This window comes from Hippocampus zosterae, chromosome 14 (genome assembly GCF_025434085.1).
Source record: "Hippocampus zosterae strain Florida chromosome 14, ASM2543408v3, whole genome shotgun sequence".
NCBI lineage: Eukaryota > Metazoa > Chordata > Actinopteri > Syngnathiformes > Syngnathidae > Hippocampus > Hippocampus zosterae.
Genome location: NC_067464.1, coordinates 2,316,896 through 2,335,982, shown reverse-complemented (window position 1 = coordinate 2,335,982; position 19,087 = coordinate 2,316,896). Strand labels below are relative to the sequence as shown.

The 19,087-nt window shown below is 45.4% G+C and overlaps 1 protein-coding gene across 1 annotated transcript in view; it reads left to right on the top strand.

Moving 5' to 3' along the window:
* The first annotated feature begins 16,206 nt into the window (after window positions 1-16,206).
* grin3ba (glutamate receptor, ionotropic, N-methyl-D-aspartate 3Ba) overlaps window positions 16,207-19,087 on the top strand; it is a 79,804-nt gene continuing 76,923 nt past the window's right edge. Inside the window, exon 1 of the mRNA XM_052085512.1 lies at window positions 16,207-16,988. Coding sequence (XP_051941472.1) covers window positions 16,419-16,988 — 570 coding nt within the window. The 5' untranslated portion in view covers window positions 16,207-16,418. The remainder of the gene's footprint in view (window positions 16,989-19,087) is intronic.

Here is a 19,087-nt window from a genome sequence, read left to right as displayed (position 1 = left end):
GAATGTGCCGCTGGGGTTCACTCGCCAGTCCAAACTCTTCTGAGCCGGTGTCATTTTCTGCTAGAAATAAGCTGGTACAGTTTCTCGCCGTCACCGGGCGGAAAATGAACTCTTTAGCTACTCATCACTTGTGGATTTGCCGTCTTTTTTTTTTTTTTTGGTGTGTTTACATTTGCTCAAGAGTGAATAATTCATCGCATGGTCTTGCTTTCTTGTCATGAATAATAAAGCGTTTTGTCAGTGTCAAATATGGGAAACACCCCGTGTGGGGGGGATTTCCTCCAGCCAATAAAATTGAGTTTACGCCAAAGGGAGGCTGAATTTAGGTAAATGTCAACAGCGCCGATGTCAGTTTTTGCACACAAACAAATTGCCAAGTCGACAAGGGGCTTAGTTTCCCCGAGCATGACTCAAAGCTCCCTTTGATCCGCGGCTTGTGAGCGTTTTTGCTTTTTCATCTGTTTTTCTTGCCATGTCAAAAAAAAAAAAAAAAGAAGAATGAGAGAAATCAAGCTGCAAGCTACAATGAACGGGCCCTCGCAGATTTTTTTTTTTTTCAGGGCGAATCATCTTATATTCAATATATATATATATATAATTTTTTTTTTCATTCATTCATTCATCTTCCGAGCCGCTTGATCCTCACTAGGGTCGCGGGGGGTGCTGGAGCTCCCAGCTGTCTTCTTCAGGCAGTAGGCGGGGGACACCCTGAATCGGTTGCCAGCCAATCGCAGGGCACACATAGACGAACAACCATTCGCACTCACACTCACACCTAGGGACAATTTAGGGCGTCCAATCAGCCTGTCACGCATGTTTTTGGAATGTGGGAGGAAACCGGAGCACCCGGAGAAAACCCACGCAAGCCCGGGGAGAACATGCAAACTCCACACAGGGAGGCCGGAGCTGGAATCGAACCCGGTACCTCTGCACTGTGAAGCTGACGTGCTAGCCACTGGACTACCGGGCCGCCCTTTATATATATTTATATATATATAATATATATAATATATTGAATATATTCAATATATTCAAATCACAAAACAATCTGGAGCTGCTCGTTGGTGGCGGCTCGTTCAATCCGGTTTCTCGAACCAGATTTAAACAAAAGTCAAGCGGCATTTGGTTTCTGTGCTCTTCAACTGATGTGGGTTATCGTTTCTTCCTTTAAATTAAAAGCGTGAATTCCTCTTTTCACCATCTCGATTTCTCCCGTGATTTTGAACTTTGTCTTGAAGCAGGATTTTCTTATTTTTTGGACACTTTAGATTTTGCTCCTGGATGAAGTTTGCAATAGAAAGCAACATTCATCAAAACCAAGTGTCAAAACTACGGCCTGGGGGCCATTTCCAACCTACCATCCATTTTTCAGCGGTCCGCGACATGACCAAAAAAAACCCCCATCCGGGTCGTTTGGTTCTCAGGGAATTGAATCCATCGCAAGTGGGCTGCCGCGTTTGTCTTTGAGGACGTTTGGCCTCTCGTCTTAGAAGGCCTCATCAGTTCATGGAACAAGGCTCGGGTTTTTTCCACACCAACTCTGGCTTGTCTGTGCTAACCAACTCACTTCAAATCCTCTTCTCGTGTTCGTGAAGGTGCACTTTGAAGAAACTGTGGGCTAACATGCGACTTACAAACTTAACTCACAATATACCAAGAATCCATCCATCCATCCATCCATCCATCCATAAATTGAACCTACAGCTGTTGCTTTCACGTTGGTTTCCAAATCAGGATTACAGAGCATAACATTCGATGATTTTCAACAAAAAAACTGCCATGTGCTGAAATAATGTCCAGTAATTCCAGCTTCGCTCATCATCTTTCCATGACTCACCATCGCTAACTAAAGTAGCTAACTAAATTAGCCCATTATTATTAGCCATTATTTTATTTATTTCTTTTTGTTGTATTTTCTCTTATATTTGATGTTGTTTTTAACATTGTACTCGTGATTTTCACTGCTTGTTGTAAGGTGCCCTTGAGTTTCTAGAAAGGCGCCCACAAATAAAATGTATTATTATTATTATTATTATTATTATTATTAAATGATCTAACTAAATTAATTAGCGGAATGCTAATTTAGTTAGCATTCCGCTAATTAATTTATTTAATTAGCGGAATGAAAAAAAGTTACTAATTTAGTTAATTAGCGGAAGATCCGCTAATTAACTAAATTAATTAGCGGAATGCTAACTAAATTAGCATACCGCCACCTCGTCGTTAGCATCCCTGAAGCCTTGAATGGAGCGGCGTTGACTGTATCTGTAATATTGTTTACGTGATTTCAAATGAATGTCCAGACGAAGGCCTCTTCCTAAAAGGCACTTCAGGAAATATTTGTGCTAATGCGCTACGCGCCAATTATTTATATCCTAGCGTGCGGCCATGTAAACAAAGCATTATACGGTATATCCTCTCGGGTGTTAGCCGCAGGCTACGTTGATCGCCAGAGGTTCTGATCAGCACGTCACCTGCCTCCACCCTGAACGTCTCTTGGCGGGGGGGTGAGCAAGAGGACATACATGTTCAAACATTTTCCATACCCGTGTTCAAATGAGGAGGGTGGGGGGGGACAAAAAACAACTGCTGTTTTGCCGCCATTCTAAACGTGATCAGACACTGAAGAACTTCGCAAGTCTGTTGCCGCTAATCAGCGGCGCTATTTTGCCATTTGTCATCTCGCTCGCCGCTTCCTTTCAAGCTCACCTTGTCAGCCCTAATGCCTTTGTGAACTCAATCATGAAAATGGTACCTTTTTTTTTTCTTCTCCCCTTCGAAAGACGTTCAATATGCAAACGGCATTTTGATGAAGCGTGCGGACGTTTTTCATGTGAACAACAGCACCGCGCAGATGACAGTTTTGTGGCGGGTTCGGAAGTAACGTGTGGACTGTCACTCGTTTGAAACGGCTCGAAAAAAAGCAAACTGCCGGGGGCCAATTTGATTTGCCAACTTGAAATTTGGTTGTCAAGTCGATCATAATCAGACCCACAAAAATGTAAAAGTAGCCGTTGCCAAAAAGATTTCAATTGCAAATTTGGATCACGCATATGAGACGAATGGATGTGGCTAAATGGCAAGAAATTAGTTTTTGTCATTGCGTTTGGCCCGAGCGTGGTGCCCAAAATTTGATGACTCACTGAAACCCACAAAATTCTAAAGAGTCAACTCCACAAGGATCTGAACCAAACTTTTTAGTGCAAATCCTGAGCCGACTCTCATTGGCGCCCCATGCTGGCACAATTAGATCCATGCAAAAATACCCGCAGCTGGTGCTCCAATTTCCCAAACTCAAACGCGGCTTCCAAATTTTGCTCACCGCAGCCATGGGGGGGTGGGGGGGGGGGGTGGATTCGAGGGCTCATTCATCATCGCGTTGCACACAGACAACCGCACAATTGAATCAAATATTTACATCAAACTTTAAAAAGACATTTTCAAACATGCAACGTCGCCTTAACATTACTTTGCTGCTTTTTAATATTTCATCCGCGGTACTCAATTGTTAAACTCATTTTTTTGGGTGAAATAATTCACAACTAAAAAGCATTTCTTTGTCGTGATCGTCCGGGTATGTTTGGAGCGTGCAGTGATGTTTTATTGACAGGAAGAACGCTAGCATGCCAAAAAAATAAAAAATAATCCTTTTGGCGACACAAAGGCTCAACGCTAATTATCCGCCATGATGATGCTCCCGCTTGTCAGATATCGCAAAATAACATGAAAAAGCCTCCCTTGTACTAAAATGAGAAGACGAAAATAACCATTATAGTTTATTCATCAACATTTTCTTTCATTGCGACACGAGTGGCACCTCAGCGTGCCATTGAAAATGAATTTAAGTGTGTCATTAACGGAATTTATTTATTTTTTTGACCCTTGGGCGCATGATGTTTGAGGACCCTGCTCTGTATACGGTTTTATGTGGACCCGCGCAGCGAAGCGACGCGTTGATGCCGGTTAGCTCAAGCTAGCTCAGGTTAGCTAACACAAGAATTGATGAAGTCTCATTGCATTCGAAGCCTCTGGTTCCACCGTGCGATGCGTTACTTTTTGTGCAAATCCCGAACGCGCTTTTCAAATTTCTGAGCTAGCTGAGTTGCCGCCAGACACACACACACACACACACATACGCTCACACAGTTGAGACTGTTGCCGCCTCCAGATTAGTCTGCCTCCATAGACCAGCATCTTTGTACATCAGAGGATGAAAGCAAGAGCAGGCAAGTGAACTCATGTTGTTAATTTGTCTCAGCAATAAAAACACAGCAAGCGTCCGGGACAAATCCACACCCCCCCCCCCCAAACCTCGGAAAAAAAACGCTCCCGCCTCGGCGCCCTTTTGTGAATCGGCCGGTAACCTTTTGCTCCTCACAGCATCCAGTCTTCCTTCCCTTGCGCTGTCTTGTTAGCAAGCATTTTGCGAAAAGGTTATACAAGTGTCTTTTTTTATTTTTGGGGGGGTGGGGGGGGGCTGACACTAAGGTCTGCGCTCGCAGATAACTGAGGATTACGTTGACACTCGGGCACATATAGAATGCTCGAAATGTTGTCGACTTGCCCCTCAGCTGGAGCTTTGTGTGGTATAAGTTGCATTGTTGGATGTTTTTTTTTTTTGTTGTTGTTGTTTTTGGGGGGGTAGGGGGTAGTGCAGGATAGGTCACAACATATAAAACCATTTCTGGAACGATTGCATGTGAAGTGTTTGAAAAAGGACTGCAAGGTGCAATGACGGGGAAATGTGTCATTGAGAATGAATAGGGATTTTTGTTGTTGTTGGCGCACCCATTTTAGAATTTTTTTAATGGGGACAATGTGAATCTCTTTGGTGTAATGTGAAGGATTAAAAAAAAAAATTTTTTTGGAGGAGGGACTTTATTTTGGAAAATTCATTCATTCATTCATCTTCTGTACCGCTTGATCCTCACTAGGGTCGTGGGGGGTGCTGGAGCCTATCCCAGCCGTCTCCGGGCAGTAGGCGGGGGACACCCTGAATCGGTTGCCAGCCAATCGCAGGGCACACAGAGACGAACAACCATTCGCACTCACACTCACAACTAGGGACAATTTAGAGTGTTCAATCAGCCTGCCACGCATGTTTTTGGAATGTGGGAGGAAACCGGAGCACCCGGAGAAAACCCACGCAGACCCGGGGAGGACATGCAAACTCCACACAGAGAGGCCGGAGCTGGAATCGAACCCGCGACCTCTGCACTGTGAAGCCAACATGCTAACCACTGGACTACCGGGCCGCCTATTTTGGAAAATGTCAATCTGAATTTTTGGCATGTGGCTTGAATGGCTGGAATTTTTTTGAATTTCAAATGGGACAATGTAAATCTGTTTTGGAGAAGGTGCCACTGGGGAGAAATGAAGGAAACCCTTTGTGGTGATTGTAATGGTGAAGTTGAATTTTTGGTCAGTGGGAATCTTTGGTAACAAAAGTCAATTTGAATGAGATGAATGGTTTCAATTTCGAATGGTCACAATGTCAACGGCTAATGTTGAATGTGCCTTTTGGAATGAACGACAAAAAACCTTGATGGCAAACCTCATTTGGGAATGCGTGGGGAATTTTGGGGGGGGGGGGGTGAAAATTTGATTTATTTTTTTTTTAATTTTGGGAAAACCGTGACTCTTTGGCCCCCCATGGTGTGAATTTTTGGAACATGTTGACATTGAAATGACGACTGAACAAGAGAGGGACACACACACACACACACACACACACACGACGACGACAACAAAAACGACCCCGCTAATGCAGATCAAGAGCTTCTTTAATTGGCTTCCTGACGCCCGCTTAATCCTCTTCTTCCTATTAATCCCGTACACAATCCAAACAAGAAGTCAGGGTAAGAGAAGTTAGTGGGGGGGGGGCGGGGGGGGGGGGGGGGACAGCGAGACATCTGGGGAGACGACGGGACACCTGTGTACAGTTCAGTCCTAACGTTCGGTCCGGGACGATCCAAGGCCGCCACGTCCCAGCGGCTGTGCGAGCAATCACACTCGAGAGCGCTAATAAACGGCCAAGTGCTGCTGAATTCGATATCGTGGCCCGCTCAATGACAAAAGCCTACTTTGTGACCAGTTTGACTTTTAAACTTTTTATTATTTTTTTATTCTGTACTTTCACAAGATCTGTGCCTCGAGACAATCCCGTCTCAAAGGTCAAGAGACAATTCTTTTGACTTCATGCTTGGTTTGAGCCCTGACGTGCAATACCCACCGTGGGGCCTTATAAAGACAAGTGTGCGTGCCCTTTCCAAATCATGTCCAATCAACTGAATTTACCCCAGATGCAATGCAATTCGGCTGTAGAAACATTGCAATGATGGTCAGCGGGAAAAGGATGCACCTGGGTTCAAATTTGAGATTGTAATAACATAATAATGGGCGGCCCGGTAGTCCAGTGGTTAGCACGTCGGCTTCACAGTGCGGAGGTACCGGGTTCGATTCCAGCTCCGGCCTCTCTGTGTGGAGTTTGCATGTTCTCCCCGGGCCTGCGTGGGTTTTCTCCGGGTGCTCCGGTTTCCTCCCACATTCCAAAAAACATGCGTGGCATGCTGATTGGACGCTCTAAATTGTCCCTAGGTGTGAGTGTGATTGGTTGTTCGTTTCTGTGCGCCCTGCGATTGGCTGGCAACCGATTCAGGGTGTCCCCCGCCTACTGCCCGAAGACAGCTGGGATAGGCTCCAGCACCCCCCGCGACCCTAGTGAGGATCAAGCGGCTCGGAAGATGAATGAATGAATGAATGAATGAATAACATAATAATAACATATTTTTTTAAAATACATTTGTACATCTCACATTTAAAAAAATATTACACTGGCATTATGGGCTATGTATACTTTCTGGATTCTCGTGATGCCCCCTCCATCCCCCATTTTCAAGAATTCCCAGGTGTCTTATTAGCAAGACTGTGTTTATGAAGAATTGCCTTCTTTTTGTAGCGACGCTACAATTAGCTTGTTTTTGAAAGGGTGGCTCCTTCTCATGCTAGCTGTCCCTCTGGGAGGTCGGATGAGATCCAGCACATTAAGTTGAGTCTTATAAGTTGGCTCTCGCTTATTGTGTTGAAAGGAATTGCATTTAGTTTAGAAATTTATTTTAGGGTCACGTCAGACGCTGGCGACGGTGTCACCACGTCTTTGTTTGGCTTTGTGACTCCTTTGACGATTTGGGGAATATCCGTGTGGGAGTAACAGCGATCAGCTTTGCTACGTTTACAGTGACCGTAGCTCATTCATTCATTCATTCAACTTCCTAACCGCTTGATCCTCACTCGGGTCGCGGGGGGTGCTGGAGCCTATCCCAGCCGTCTCCGGGCAGTAGGCGGGGGACACCCTGGATCAGTTGCCAGCCAATCGCAGGGCACACAGAGACAAACAACCAACCACGCTCACACTCACACCTCGGGACAATTTAGAGTGTTCAATCAGCCTGCCACGCATGTTTTTGGAATGTGGGAGGAAACCGGAGCACCCGGAGAAAACCCACGCAGGCCCGGGGAAAACATGCAAACTCCACACAGGGAGGCCGGAGCTGGAATCGAACCCGGTACCTCTGCACTGTGAAGCCCACGTGTTAACCACTGGACTACCGGGTCGCCCGTGACCGTAGCTGCCTTTTTTATTTTTATTTTTGGTAACCTAATGAACGTCCAGACTTCAGAAGCAGAACTGCAGTTTTGTGAAATGGACTGCGAGGACTGTTGCGTGTTCAACTGGTTAGTGATTTTAAATTGGAGCCGCAAATCGATGCTTCTTTCATCCGAGGCAGTTGGCTACGGTCAAGTCTCTCCTTTCAACAGCACCTACAAACAGTAATGCGTTACTTTATTACATCTTGGATAGATTCCTGTCATGCATTTTATTTCTGAATCAGCCAGTCCTCCTTTAAGCATCTCCAGTTGCTCCAAAATGCTGCTGCTCTCCTCCTAACTGCTGCTCGTAAGAAGGAGCGCAGAACTCCAATTCTGGACTGCCTTTCACTGCCCACCTTGACATTGTCGGGCTCATTTCAGACTTTTCTTTGTTTCAGACAAATCTTGAAATTGTCTCGTGCCACCTTATCTCTCTGAGCTCCTCCACTCCCTACGCACCTGCCCAGCTTTCGACTCAACATGAGACTCATGGCATTGTTCCATTGTCTTCTGGAGTCTGCTGTATTTGTATTGATTGATTGATTGATGACTGAATGTATTGAAAACGAGGTGGATTAATTTGTGTCGCCACTGTCTTTGTCGTTGTATGACTGATTTTCACTGCATTTGCAGCACTTCGTATGGTGTTGAGTTGAATAGCTTATTTTCAAACTTTTTTTATTACTCCCGATGGAAGAAAAAAAAAATACAAGTGAAGATGTGTGACATAGACGGTTGTTATTGGACATTAATGACGCTGAACACACAAAAAGCTCGCATATCCATGCAAGTGAGAAATAAATACAGCCGAGTCCCCTTGCCTCAAAACAAAAACGATAACCGCAGTTATTGTTTTCTCTCTAGTTCTGCTGGTTATTAAATGCCATTTTCACAGCTTGCCGTGCTGCTGCGCCTCGTTAATCCATAGCTCTTCACGCATTCAACAAGCCGATTTTGGTTTTGTTTCGGGGGAAAAAACAAAACAATCCCCCCCCCCCCACCCCCCACCCAAGACATGCATGCCAGAGTCGTTTTTGGGCAAATTATAAACCGAAACGGACGCCGACCGTCACGTCGTCTGCAGTCAACCTTGATCTTTACCTGAGCAACCAGGATTTGGTGACGGGGTGGGGTGGGTGTGGGGGGGGGTTGGGGTCTGGAAAGAAATGACTGACCAAATTCAAGGTTTTCTGATAGAGAGCTGAATTGCTCAGGACCCAGACTTACTCAAATCACAAGATCGGACCCATAAACATAAAAATTATCCAGTGCATGTTGTTCTAAGGCGGCACGGTAGTCCAGTGGTTAGCACGTCGGCTTCACAGTGCAGAGGTACCGGGTTCGATTCCAGCTCCGGCCTCCCTGTGTGGAGTTTGCATGTCCTCCCCGGGCCTGCGTGGGTTTTCTCCGGGTGCTCCGGTTTCCTCCCACATTCCAAAAATGTGCATGGCAGGCTGATTGAACACTCTACATTGCCCCCTAGGGGCGAGTGTGAGCGTGGATGGTTGTTTGTTTCTCTGTGCCCTGCGATTGGCTGGCAACCGATTCAGGGTGTCCCCCGCCTACTGCCCGGAGACGGCTGGGATGGGCTCCAGCACCCCCCTTCATTTCAGTGATTATTGTGACCCAACAATTTTGCCGAGATGCCGATCCCGTCCGCTTGCCCTTGCCGAAACTGCGCCCAACGCACTGTAATTGCCCTACGGGGTTAAATAAAGTTTTCTGAATCTGAATCTGAATCTGAATCAACCCTAAGCCCAACCTTGCTACATGATGTAAAAATGTCAAAAACAAAAAATAGTCAGAACAGCTGAAGACTTTTTGATGACTGGAAAATAGTACGCCAAATTGTCCTTCAGTTTCTTCCTCCGTAAACTATTTTGTCATTACTGTCTCCGTATCTTGTAATTACGAAGTTTTTCGTACAATTTCCGATTCACACGAGCGCATCACTTTTTGAAGGAAAAAAAAAAACGTACGCACAAGTCTGGAAGATTTCGTTTTCATTGTGCCCTCTTCAAGTACCGTAGTCACTTTTGACCGCCATTTCATGTGCCGGAGCTTTTTTTTTAAATGCAGAAGATTCACCTCTAAAACTGCAGGAATCATTTAACCTCGCGCATTTAATGGTGCTCAGCACTGTTTCCGCAGGTCTCAGGTCTTAATTTGTGCAGCGTGGCCGGTTAAAAAATAGAGAAAAAAAAGGGTTGAATGCAAAGGAGCTGAAGTTTGCAGTTTGTGAGGTTTACATCGGGTCAGGAGATTCAACTGAAGATGTTCAGACGTTCACTAATGAGGAGAGGCACTCTCTGGTCAGTTTTCCTGCAGGTACTGCTATCCATTGACGGGTGGTACATTATGACTTCCTGCTGAGATCAGAGTCGCCGTCACCGCGGTCATAAAACCTAGCTGTGCGGCCAATGTTTCAGATCACAATTTTACATTATTCAGTGGTTAACCGTTTCAAATTTTATTGAGTAAAAAAACAAACAAAAAAAAACAATACTGAAATATGTCACAGACATAGAGCTCCACCGTTTCATCGCTAGCAACAAAAATAGTTCAGCTAGGTAGTTAGGCCACTAGCTAGCTAGTTAGTCAAGGCACTTTTATGGATATAGCACGTTACACATAAGGCAAGTCAGTGTTTCACACAACCAAAAGCGTAACACGTGAAAGTATTTCAAAACAGAGCAGCCGAATACATTCGCATAGCAAAGCGAATGTTAGCATGATAAACCAAAGTAGCCGGCTTCATTATTACTCGGCGTTTCTTTTAGTTAAACAACAAAAAACAAATGTAAAGATCCAAACCGAAAATGCGGAGTTCACAAAAAAAGCTGCTCGATGTCTGCTAGGGAGGCCGTCGGATTGAGCGACTTTAAAAGAGACACTTGGAAGTTAGCTAGGATAGGAAGTTAACTTAGCAGTTCACATATTTATTCTCAGTTCCTTGTCAAATGGTAAAAACAAATTGGACTGAATTATAGAAAACCAGTAACTGAAGACCAAAATGGGTAAATTGTTCACAAAACTGGCGTATTGCTAGCTAGCTAAGGCCTATCAAGCCAAAAGCAGGAAGTAGGAATGCCCTTGTAACTCGAATGTCTCCTTTTTGAACGTCAACCGCAAAATGTGAAAACATGACACTTTTGCTAGAGCAGCTAGCCGGTCTGTAGCTATCTAGCTAGCTAGTTATCTACTGTGAGACGTCTCAGAGAGAAGTCTCCATCTTTCTATCAGCTCCATGTTAAACAACAATAACAACAACAAAAATCGGGAGTCAGTTGAAGACCAAAATGAGTAAATTGTTCACAAAACTGGCGTATTGCTAGCTAGCTAAGGCCTATCAAGCCAAAAGCAGGAAGTAGGAATGCCCTTGTAACTCGAATGTCTCCTTTTTGAACGTCAACCGCAAAATGTGAAAACATGACACTTTTGCTAGAGCAGCTAGCCGGTCTGTAGCTATCTAGCTAGCTAGTTATCTACTGTGAGACGTCTCAGAGAGAAGTCTCCATCTTTCTATCAGCTCCATGTTAAACAACAATAACAACAACAAAAATCGGGAGTCAGTTGAAGACCAAAATGAGTAAATTGTTCACAAAACTGGCGTATTGCTAGCTAGCTAAGGCCTATCAAGCCAAAAGCAGGAAGTAGGAATGCCCTTGTAACTCGAATGTCTCCTTTTTGAAGGTCAACCGCAAAATGTGAAAACATGACACTTTTGCTAGAGCAGCTAGCCGGTCTGTAGCTATCTAGCTAGCTAGTTATCTACTGTGAGACGTCTCAGAGAGAAGTCTCCATCTTTCTATCAGCTCCATGTTAAACAACAATAACAACAACAAAAATCGGGAGTCAGTTGCGCAGCGGCCGTCAAAAGACATTCAAACATTCCAGTTCAAATCGTTTGTCCACAAGGCACAGCGAGGAAGCTTTACTTGGAGCGAGCATTTCATACATGAGGTCAGTCGAGATTTGAACGCATTGAATGACATAAAAAGAAGAAAAAATATATTTCAAATCAAGGCAGAAAAAGTACAAAAAGCATCACGATGAATGAATGATTGTCCTGTCAAAACATGTGGAACCCCCACCAAAATAGTAGCCGTAGGAATCGCAAACAGCCATGATGAATCCCTTGACGTTGTCTGAAAGGAAGTCGAGTGAGGAGCGCGAGCAACATTTGGCTCCTACTCTGAATTTTACAAGCTTCTAAAAGGTGTTCTGACATTTGGAATCTCTCACGCAAACCTTTTGAACAGCACATTTGACATTTGGTGCCACAGCAGCTCAACGCGGCACCAAGACAACTCTGGCAATAAACACTCTCTCCCCCTGTAATACTTGACCGTGCGGCGCAGAACCTATATTCATAATTTTATACGGCGATATTATCTCGCTTCAACAAGTTTAGCGTGTGTGTGTGTGTCTGTGTTCGTGTCGAGCCGAAATTAATGGTGTACTCAAAACCCCCTCGTGTCAGTTTTTCACCTTTTTCTCCACGCGGGGAGCAAGAAAAAAAAACACATTTGGCCGCAACTGTCTTAGATTTGTCACTAAAGTGGGCCGCTATCACACACGCCGAGTCGCCCAGCAGGCTGTGAAATGACTTCCTAGGTGTGTGTGTGTGTGTTTTGTGCGAGAGTGTGCGAATGTGAGCAAGCAGGACCAAGTGTTTAGACCTCCTAAACGTTGGCTTCACAATGCAGAGGAACCGGGTTCGATTCCAGCTCCGGCCTCCCTGTGTGGAGTTTGTGGGTTTTCTCCGGGTCTGCGTGGGTTTTCTCCGGGTGCTCCGGTTTCCTCCCACATTCCAAAAACATGCGTGGCAGGCTGATTCAACACTCTAAATTGTCCCTAGGTGTGAGTATGAGTGCGAATGGTTGTTCGTTTCTGTGTGCTCTGCGATTGGCTGGCAACCGGTTCAAGGTGTCCCCGCCTACTGCCCAAAGGCGGCTGGGATAGGCTCCAGCACCTCCCGCGACCCTAGTGAGGATCAAGCGGTTCGGAAAATGGATGGATGGACCTCCTCCAGGGCTCAAATATTTAGAATGATAGAAATGAGTGAACGCCTCCGGTCTAGAATCTCAATCATGCGGAAGTCGAGATCTTATCCATAATTGATTCAGGATCTAATGGGAAGAATTGAAGACGCCTGACAGACACTTTGTAGAATGTAATGGGTGATTTTTGTTTTTTTCGATCGCCTTCACCCTATGCTAGTTATGTTCGCATCTGTTTGGTGAACTCAATTGCGCAATTCATATTTGGTTGCTTTTCGTTCTTTTTCCCTGTACTACGGTTATCATCACACTTTTCCTCTTTGTCAAAACTGGTACGCGTCTGAGGTGGTCTCACAAAAATGCCCCTCCCCCCTCCCAAAAAAATCTAAATATAACAATGTTAACGCAACAAAGCATGTTTCCACCAAAACAATTTTTTGAGTTCATCCATTTCATTCATTCATCTTCCGAGCCGCTTGATCCTCACTAGGGTCGCGAAGGGTGCTGGAGCCTATCCCAGCCGTCTTCGGGCAGTAGGCGGGGGGGCACCCTGAATCGGTTGCCAGCCAATCGCAGGGCACACAGAAACGAACAACCATTCGCACTCACACCTAGGGACAATTTAGAGTGTTCAATCAGCCTGCCACGCATTTTTTTGGAATGTGGGAGGAAACCGGAGCACCCGGAGAAAACCCACGCAGGCCCGGGGAGAACATGCAAACTCCACACAGGGAGGCCGGAGCTGGAATCGAACCCGGTACCTCTGCACTGTGAAGCCCACGTGCTAACCACTGGCCTACCGGGCCGCCCTTTTTTTTTTAGTTGTAATTCTTTATTTACTAGCTTTAAGTTGGGGCACAATAGAAGGGACAACACCTCTTTTTTTTGTGGAAAATGCAAGTTTCACATCAGATAAATTTAAAATGTTTTGATGAATCAGCCAACTTAAAATGTTATCGAATTTTGTTGCCTTGAAATTTTTATAAACTGTTTCTTTTTACACTGTACTATTTAATTTATGAAACAGATTTGTGGTTTTATTTTTTCAATTTGAAAGTACAATTTATTTGATAGCATATTTGAATCAATTCATATGGGGGGTTTTCAAGATACAGTAAATTGAATTAAAGAAAACAATAAAGACACATAAAACATAAAAAAAATAAAATCAGCATTTGAGGATTTTAGGTATTTTTTAAAAATAATTTAATTCGCCAATTAGTTATTTTTTAAAATTTCTATTTATTCAATTATGTTTTCTAACATCAATATCCACCCCCCCCCTCACCCCCATTCAAATACCATTGAACAAAACAAAAATAAAAACACGACGCCATTTTGTGGCTGCCTGTCACCGAAATGAGCGCTCCCATTCATCAGGAAAATGAATAATACATGAAAATAAAAATATTCCAGCTTGATACGTATATGAAAATCCCGAGATGGCAAGTCATGCATAAAGAAAACCCGCACAGATGAAAGCCTGACATTCTTTGTCGGACCTCCCAAGAAACGCCAGCAGCTGTGTGCACACTTCACGTTCCATTTTCATGACTTGGGAGGACACACACAGACACACACACACACACACACACACACACAGAGCCAGTGCTGTACCTGGCCCGAATTAGCATGCACACACTCCACCTCAGCTTTATTGCAAACTGACTGGAAGAAAAAGACGCCCAGTCGTGAAGTGGCAATATAAATCTCAGCAAAATATTTTGGCACGCAAACAGGTTATCAGCATTACGGCGTCCCGCCTGGCAGCGCGACATGCAATTGCTTTGACGCCGGCTGCTATCTTGCAAAAAGAGAGCCGCCGTTGAAACGACACAGTTCATTTCCTCCCGGAAAATACAGCCCTTTATTTTCCAGAGGAAGCGGCTTTTGTTAAGGATGCGGTTTTAACACCCCTCTGACCACCGTATGTGGTTTTACATTCGTTGGATCAATCAGTGCGGACAAGTACGATAGCACCTCAACTCATGCGAGTGATCTGACTTAGAAGGGTTTTTTTTTTTTTTTAACATATGGGCCGAGGTTTTGATTTTCGTTGCGAGCGACGATGTTGAATCCGAGCGCTAGCTAAGGTGGTAGCAAACTTTACAGCAAGCGGCAGTTTGGCAGAATCCCAAAAAGGGTTATCCCCCCCCCCCACCCCCATACACCCGCCCAGCTCAAGTGCTTCTTTCAAACAGTTGGAATTTACTGTGAAAGACAAAATAAAACAAAGCTACGTACACGTTGAGTATTTCAAGGTCGAAACTGCTAGCATGCAAGGCGGCGCTGCTTTGCTAGCATGACTTTGTCTTGAAGGAGTATTGCCAAACATGAAATGTTTTCTGTGTGTGTTGCTTTTTTTTAAAATGTACAATCAACAAAAACGCAAAAGGGCTGCTCAACTTAACCCATGAATTGATTCGGACGCTCACGTGGGCGACCATATGCGCACCTTCTGCCTCATTAGCTAATTTTGTCACGCCGGCACACGTTTAGAAATCCACGATAATTAACAATTGAATGAGAGGCTTAAGATGGGGACAGAGACGGATGATTTCCGAAAGATGATTTGAATAATCATCTACCGTCTGTCATACTGAGATTTTTGATTTGACAAAATATAACAGAAAGTACCACAGTACTGGTTTATTCATTTTTTTTAACTTGGCTATGAAATATGACAGAATGTAAAACCAATCGCGTGCAGTAGGCTTAGCAAACAATATCTGTGTGTGTGTGTGTGTGTGTGAAAATTCAAGCCGGCTTCAAGATCGATTTCCAAACGTATAAAGATTTTATTTTATTTTTTGGGCAGCTGCACTTTGCAAGTCAACATTTAGTTTTTCCCGACGGAAATGCTGGAAATTGAAATAATCTGTTGCCATCGTAAAAACGTTGCAGCTGCGCATTGTCATGATTCGCTTTGGCACCAACAGGTGGCACTGCAGGTGTGCCCTATAGCTGCACACCTGTTGGTCATTAGGTAAATAATGCTGGTGTCAAAGTCAGGTCCTGGAGGGCCGCTGCCCTCCATGTTTTCCAAGTCTCCCTGTTGCAACACACCTGATTCTAATGAACAGGTTCAATGTCAGGCTTGCGCAGAGCTCGCCGATGATCTGATCGTTTCACATTTCAAGTTCAAGTTCAAAACCATCACTGAATAGCGATGACGACTTTCATCACATTGCAGTCGACTGCAACGAAAAAAAAAGTCTAGTGGAGACTTGACGACACTTTTTTTCCCTTTCCACGTTTTAATTGTACGTCCCATAAATATCGTATTAAAAAACAAAAAACAAGCGAGCGCTGTGTTGCAATTTCCGTACAAATGGCGGCTGCGTGCGGTTGTGAATGAACAAAAACCCTTTTCGTTACCCATCGAATTTGCCATTAAAATTCAGGAAGGGGTAGTCTCCGTGAGAGGTTACATTATTGGCGGGAGGGAGGACACACACACCCGCACACGTGCGCGCGCACGCACGCACGTACGCAGCTGGTGTGCCTGAATCCATCAGACAGAGCCGGGCTAGTCCGAGCTTCGAGCGGGGGTGGGGGGAGTGTGTTGATTTGAAGAACTTTACGGAGGGGAGACGTGGGATGAGCGAGAGTGTGGACGAATAACTAAATCGGTGGAAATCGGTGAGGAAAAAGGAGCAGCATCAAGTCCCGGTGAAGCGGTGGAGCCGAGAGCCAAGGGGGGAGCTATGCCATCTCCCGCAGAGCGGAGCCCAGTCCTCCTGCGTCGCGTGTCGGAGCTGCAGCATGGTGCCCCTCTCCGGACCCTGGACCCGCCGCCTCGCCCCCGGGAGAGCCACTCGCCCCTTCCTCCTGCCCCTCGTCCTGCTGCTGCTGCTGCTCGGCGCCCTCGCGTCGCCGCAGCCGTGCCCGCTCCCGCCGGCCTCGTGCCACATCCTCGCCCGGATCGGACACACGGTGCGCCTCGGCGCGCTGCTGCCCGCCCGCCAGCCGGCCCGGATACAGAACGCGCTCAACCGCGCCCTAGCTAGCCTCCGGCACCAGAGCGCCTCCGCCGCCGCCGCCGCGTCGGACTCGTCCACCGCCTCCACCACCCTGGGCAGCGGCAACCCGGCGCGGAGCCTCCCGCTGCTGCCCTACAACCTGAGCCTGGAGGTGGTGGCACGCTCCCCGGCCGGATGGGACCCGGCGTCGCTGTCCCGGTGCGCCTGCCAGGAGCTGGCGGTGCGCGGGGTGAGCGCCGTGCTCGCCTTTCCGCGCTCCAGCGAGGAGCTGGTCCAGGTGGAGTTCCTCTCCAATTTCCTGGAGACCCCCTTCATCTCCATCCTGGAGGACACGGAGCCCCTTGTCACCAAGGTGCGTGCGTCACCGACACCACACGGGGAAGCGTGCCGCTTGTTGCCGCGCTTGTGCTCCAAACTGTTTATTGTTGTTGCTCTTTTTCAAAGCTGACCGTCTTCGAAGGGGGGGGGGGCACTAAATGTCAGTAAAATCAATGCGCTGCAGGAAATTGCAACACTAATTAGCACATTGAGTACATCCGAACCGCAATAGTGATTTTTTTTTTAAAGCGGCGATTCGCATCAAATCAGACCCTGCACAGGAAATAACCCCGTTGTTCCAAAAATAATTATTTACCGTGAATGTCACGCTGCAACACTGGGAGAGTCTTTTTTTATTGACAAACTAAGAATTCACTTGAGTTGCTTTCAAACAATTTGGACTGCAATTGCCTCCCGCGGCCACTGGGGCGGGAGGGAATGTTCCGATTGGCTCCAAATACGAGGCCCCGCCCCCTTAGCTCCAATCAGAAATGTGGGCGAGCGACTGATGTTCTCGTCAAATAAAAGTCGACTTTTTTTTAACCTGTAGCCATTTATAAAACTGAATTATAGCTTTGCCTTTCCAATCAACAGACCCGCACAAATTACATTTGTCAGTAAATTAAGGTCGATCAAACCTTTTTTTTTTTTTTTTTTAACTCAATCTCGGTGTCCTTTCAGTGCCGGGTGAACCTGCGGGCCCCTCCACATGCATGTTTCATACCTTCACTTTGCATTGAACTCTCAAGCCCCTCCAGCAGAAGCCGCTTTTTCTTTACTGTATTTTTATTATTACTTCAAGCTGTCTCTGCAATGTCTTGACTGTGTGTGCGTGTGTGTGTGTGTGTGTGTGCGCGCATGCGCGCAAGATGAAATGTTTAGTTTCCTCTCCCAAGTAAATCACTGCAACAGTTGCTGATAGATTGACACTCCCGAGTCGTGCAGCGTCTGCTTCCTGTCGCCGTGTGTACCAATATTTATGTGCTTGTGTGTGTGTGTGTGTGTGTGTGTGTGTGGCCTGCTCCACACGCACACAATTTATGGATGGGATCCACTATAAATGTTGAATACTTCCGAAAGCAATCCAGGAACATATACAGTGTGTGTATATATATATATATATATATATATATATATATATATATATATAAATTTTATTCAAAATATAATTTTTAATGATTATCAGATTAATCATAATTTTACCCTGCCAAATATCTGACATCATTGATCACAACTCGGCATTTTTCTCAGAGGGCATAGCAGTAGGTATTAATATGAAGATAACGCAGCTTTATCCGCCGAAGGGTGCGGCCATTTTGTCCAATGTCGCCCTCTGCTGTCTGCTGAAATAGATGCCAAAGTGCCTTCGGGCTCACATTGACCATTATCAATATCATTGAAAGTAAAATAAATAAATACATTGAAATCAGTCGGAACATAATTTGTTATGGTCATTTTCATAAAATCAGTCAAAAAAACAAAAACAATGTGCTTGCTAAAAACGTGTAATTTTTTTAAAGTCTTCCAAATATGTTCCGACATGCTGGTAAGACAACATTATCGACAATTTCATGAGTTGCAAAAGCACTGGGCTCATCATTTATTATATTTTTTTAAATATATTTTTGGAAATCTGTAGCTTTTTTTTTTTAGCGATCTTATTGTCTTGAATCGACAACGTTTGAAGATATACACCCGGTCGACAAGAAGAATGAGAAGGTCTCAAGATGAGCTTTAGTCACATTTGAGGTCAATGACGGTCGCCGCCACGTCACGATGAGGTCGCTTGGCGAGGGCGTAAAAGCGAGCGAGCGAGAGAGGGGGAGGCGAGGAAAGAGGAAAGAGATGGCAAAGGGTGAGCCCGGGACACAGCTGAGCGCTTCCCCCAGCTGCAAGGAGGACTTTTGAGCTCGGCGGGATTCTGGCACACAGCCACAGGGCAAAAGAAACAACCATCACTCTTTCCCATTCTGGATGCATCAGCCTTTTTTTTTTCATTCAGCTTTGCTTTTTTTGCAGTTTTTTGGGGGGGGGGGGGTGGTGGATGGTGGCAAAGTACAGCACAGCATGTCTTGCATGTCCGCTGACACAACTGGGCATTTTTCGCAGAGGGCATAGCAGTAGGTATTAATA